We start from the raw sequence: 5,007 nt of genomic DNA on the forward strand, positions 1-5,007 counted from the left end.
CATGAATCATGCAGATGGTGTCAGGGAGATGGCCTTCTCTTGAGCCCACAAAGAAAAGCCTATTTGGGGTAAGATAGGAGAGGCTGAGAAACTTGTGGGATGTGGGTGTGGCCTGGTTCTTGTGCCACAAGGCTCTCCCTCTCTGGCATCCCCTCCTTCAAAAGGGTTTGAATAATTTGCAATGGAGTTCAATACTGAGATTTGTAAGAACTGGAGGCTGCTGATGCGAACAAGGCCAAAGCGTTCTGTCACTTGGGGATCACGGTGACTAAAGTCTGGGTCCTATAAGTCCTGCCCTGCCCTGCCATAGCTCTTCACTTTACCCCTCAGTAAAAGGTGACACTCATACCTAGACGCAGCCACAATGGAGGCATTGAGGCCACCAAAGCAGGATAACGCAACTGCCACTGGAATGGTCCAGTTGAACATTCCAAAAATCTGGTCTGCAAATGCCTAAGGGAAAGGAATGGAAAAGAGTCATTAGCAGGACCTAAGGCAAGGACAAGCATGCCCCCTGGTGCCCCCTACCAGCAACCCAACCCTTCTTCCACAGCAGGGCTAACAACCTCGCAAGCCCAGTACTCTAGGCGTACTCTTCAAGGACTACCCACTTTCTGGGACTTTGAAGAGCAGCTCGATACCCAGAGCCCACAAACACACCCTCACCCTTCTGCTAGTGAAAATCCTTTACCACAGCAACAGCATCGCTGGTCAGGATGTCTCTCATGTCGAGCACAGTGTAATAGGCCACATTGGTTAAGATGTAGATGATGGTGACAATGGGCATGGAAATGCCAATGGAGAGGGGCAGATTCCTACAGCCAAAGAGAACAGTGGATATATTAGCCCCACAGTCTCCTCCCCACTGTCCTTTCATTCTCAGACTGCGCCCCACTAATCTGGGGATGGGGGCCTCCCGTGGCATTTCCCCAGGGCTTTTGCCTTTGAAGTTGCCTAGGATAGGATAGGATAGTGGCTTAAGCTCTGAACTCAAGAACTAAAGAGCATCAGGGAAAGGAACATCACCTTCGGAGAAAGGCCTACACACAAAAAGGAAAAAGGATTAACAGATGACTGTGTCACAGCATGATAATAGCACAGGAAAGTTTTGTTTGTTTTACTCTAGAGGTCTCTTCGTATCAGGATTCCTCCTCTAAGACTGTCAACACTGAAAAATTTGTATTAAGGTTAAATATGAAAGAAGAAATTATAGAGGGAAACTGAAATCTAGCCTCTCCAGAGAATAATATAGGTCCTCAGTAGAAAGAACAATATGTGTATCTGAGCAAGCAATCTGGGAAATATGTGCACCCCACCCCCTTACTCAGTTTGAGAGCTTTGAGTGCCATCCTAACCAGAGGCCAAGAGAAAAACAGACTTCTCAAGGTCCCTCTGGCCCAATAAAGCCATGATCTTTATAAACGTTCTTCACAGTGAGAGGGGCAAATGCTCAAGTCATTCAGTTTCTGTCCGGTAGGTGGAAGCACTGCCCAAGCCTCGATCTGCTATTATCTGCTCCCAGGGTTGCGGCACTAGATGTGTATCAGGAATACTCTGTTTCTCAAAGCCAAAAGGTGTTTATTATTATTATTTTGACTTAGAAATTTATAGAAACCTCACTCCCTGGCAAATCTTAGGTCCTAGAATCATTGAATTTCAGATCCAGGAAAAGCTCTAGAGATCATATAATTCAACCCTCTCAATTACAAGGAGCAGGCAAAGATGGCAGGGGATTCCCTCAAGGTCATCCAACAAATCAGTGGAAAGACAGGTCCAGGCCCTTTGACACCCTGCCCAGAGTTCTTTTTACTCTGCGTGACTACAGGGCAATTCAGAGTAAAAATGGTGTCCTGAAACAATACCACAATTCAAAGTCAGTATGAATTTGAGAAACAAGGAAGGGATCAGAAGAGAAAGGAAGGGGCTTCCCTGATGGCGCAGTGGTTGAGAGTCCGCCTGCCAATGCAGGGGACACGAGTTTGTGCCCCGGTCTGGGAAGATCCCACGTGCTGCGGAGCGGCTGGGCCCATGAGCCATGGCCGCTGAGCCTGCGCATCCGGAGCCTGTGTTCCACAAACGGGAGAGACCACAACAGTGAGAGGCCCGCGTACCGCAAAAAAAAAAAAAAAAATTTAAATATTTTTAAAAAGCATACACAAGCACATGGTACAACTTGCTTTGATTAATGCAGAAATGCATGAACAAATGAGAAAAGGCCTGTGGAGAAAAATTTTTTTTTAACACATGAGAAAGTTCACCTCTTAGCTCTGCTACTGTGATCACGGACAAGTTACTTCTCTGGGCCTCCGGCCTCCAGTCTATTAAAATGACACTGATAAAATCAACCAGTTGTGGTATGCTGTCTGGCACACAGTAGGAGCTCAATAAATGATGGCTATCATTGCCATGGAAAGTTGATGGTGAGGTACCTACCTCTCAGGATTCTTGATCTCTTCGGTGACATAATTGAGGGTATCCCAGCCTGAGTAGGAGAACAGAGCCGAGTACAGTGCCAGAGCAATGTTGCCCACTGAAAATGATGAACCCTCAAAGGAATTTTCAAAGTGAGTCGAGGCTCCTGGAACCCAGAGAATATGGAAAGGCAGAAGGATTAGTGGCCTACACCCCAACTACAAGGTGATCCAGTACAGGAGAGGAAGAATGTGATGATAATAGAATGTGTGTGGCTTACAACACCTTGGCAGCAAGGGTACCAGTGAAAGAATGGGGAGCAGAAGAGAGACATCTACAGTAATGGGCCAGAGTGCAGGGAGCAGCACAGGGATCTTGACAGGAAGGACTCCGGTGGCTCTCTAGAGTAAGGATCCACGACAAAGCAGAGGGCTGGAGAACAGGGGTGATGCAGTTCTGTCTGCCCCCTTCCTAACCCAGACAGCTGATACGGAGTGGAGGAAGGGCAGGGCTCAGTATGCCCAGTCAACAGAGTAGTTGCAGGGTGGGTGTTCACACCTGGAAACTGGTAGAGGAGTGGGTACAAGAGGTTCATTTCTGCCCTTGTCTGCTCCCAAGGGGAGAACAGTCAGAGCTACAGCATCGGGCTCGACAATCTGCAAAAGCTGGCTCCCGGGATATGGCTCCTTTTTGCCCAGATCAACCTCCTCTGGGAGGCAGCATGCAGAGAAATGACAGGACAGGCTTTGGGCTCAGTCTGCCTGGGTACAGATTTCAGCTCCACTACTTAAGCTGGGGACTTCCCTGGCGGTCCAGTGGTTAGGACTCCGTGCTTGCAATGGCAGGGGGCACGGGTTCAACCCCAGTGGGGGAACTAAGATCCTGCAAGCCTTGGGGCATGGCCAAAAGAATAAAATGGGAATAATAATAGTACCCATTAAATGAAATCATGCACAGAGGTCACTTAGAGGAGTATGGCATATGGAAAATGCTTAACAGACATTAGTTGCTGTCACTCTTATTTCTTACCCTGGCCAAGTCTAACAGTGCCTGCGATGATGACGGCGATCAGCGCCAATACTTTTGCGTAGGTGAAAACATCTTGTACCAGGGTTCCCCACTTGACATAGGCACAGTTAATGAAGGTTAAGAGACCTGAAAGAAAAATAATACTGATTGGTGACTGACCCCACCATCCAGAGGGCCTTAGACCCCCACGCAGTTTTTCTGGTACCAGTCACCAAAATAGACCCTTTGGCCAAAGACAGAACTGTTTGGGCTCTGACCTGCTCTTCATTGGAAACCTCTACCCAGAATGCCCTCACCATTATCATTCAAAGGCACTTGCTGAGCACCTGTGTACACAGCAACACACACACACACACACACACACACACACACGCCCTCAGCACTTATACAAGAGACACAAAACAAAGCGACTGGATTTGCTTACACACAAAAGTGCTCACAGCAATAGGAGGCAACTGGTAGCAGAACAGGATTAGTGATGCGTTCCAGCTGTTGGCTCTGAAAAGTCATGGTCTCTCACCCTCTCCAGCCCTGTATCCCCTTATATGGGCTCCAGGACCCAGCACTCTGAGGCTGTGGGATTACTGTTAACCTTGATGAGTCCTGTTGTGACTTATCCAACGTCTGGGCTAGCAGGTCAGGATGTGTGGCCAGGATTAGGCTGGAGGCCAGACTTCCTGCTACTGCCGGCCAGCTCAGCTGCTTGTTTTCATGCTTGGAAAGACTCTTGGAACTGAGGTTCCTACAGAAGGGGGATGGGGCATTTTTCCTGACTGGACAATGCAAAAGTCAGAGCCACAAACATTCCTCAAGTCCTTCTATCCTGGGGTAGAGTCAATCCCTTTACTTGGATGAGCTTCAGCAAAATTCATGGATTGCCCTTAGAGCCAGGGTTCTTAACCTAGGGCTTCCACAGGCCTGAAATTCTTTGTAAAGTGTTATGTACATATGTCCAAAGAATATGCATTGTTCTAAGAAAAGGGTTGATAACTTTCACCAGAATCTCAGAGAAATCCACTACCCCACCCCCCTAAAAAAGCTATAATCTGCTGCTTCAGAAGAAGAAATTCAAGAGGGGAGGAAAATCAAAAGAAGTCTGAAATTCAGCAGAATGTTCCTCAATCCCCCACCAACCTCTTAAACAAGCAGGCAGCCACATACCCCGTACCTTCCCCGCTGTGGCAAAGTGGATCGTTTCACTGCTCCCTCCTTCCCAGCTCAGCAACTGGAGCACTAGAAGGAGGGCTTAACAGCCGTTCTCCCAAGGGCTGCGAAGACAAGATCAGAGCCAGCCTGCCTTACCGGAGGAGAAAGTGCTGGGCTTGCCTGCTTCAGGCCACCGACTCAGTCCCAAGTACTCCCTGTCTCAGTTCTGGCAGTGGCGTGGCCCTCAGTGTCCCCAGCCCTTCTGTTTTGCTGTGTCCTGGTCTCATCACACTCTGGCCCAGCGCCTACTTCATCCTGAGAGGCAGGAAAGAGCAGCCCCTCAGAACAGCTGTCTCACCTTCTGTCTCCCCCTCCCTTACCGCCCAAGTTCTTTTCTGCTCTTGCAGAAAGGGGGCATTC

General features: G+C 48.6%; 1 protein-coding gene across 1 annotated transcript in view; it reads right to left on the reverse strand.

The window, feature by feature from the left end:
* SLC7A7 (solute carrier family 7 member 7) overlaps positions 1 to 5,007 on the reverse strand; it is a 28,559-nt gene that overhangs the window by 2,320 nt on the left and 21,232 nt on the right. The window contains 5 exon segments of the mRNA XM_007449522.1: positions 1 to 59; positions 350 to 453; positions 692 to 815; positions 2,434 to 2,578; positions 3,442 to 3,567. The exon segment at positions 1 to 59 is cut by the window's left edge and continues 2 nt beyond it. Coding sequence (XP_007449584.1) covers positions 1 to 59; positions 350 to 453; positions 692 to 815; positions 2,434 to 2,578; positions 3,442 to 3,567 — 558 coding nt within the window.

This window comes from Lipotes vexillifer, unplaced genomic scaffold (genome assembly GCF_000442215.2).
Source record: "Lipotes vexillifer unplaced genomic scaffold, Lipotes_vexillifer_v1.1 scaffold1093, whole genome shotgun sequence".
In the NCBI taxonomy this organism is placed as follows: Eukaryota; Metazoa; Chordata; class Mammalia; order Artiodactyla; family Lipotidae; genus Lipotes; species Lipotes vexillifer.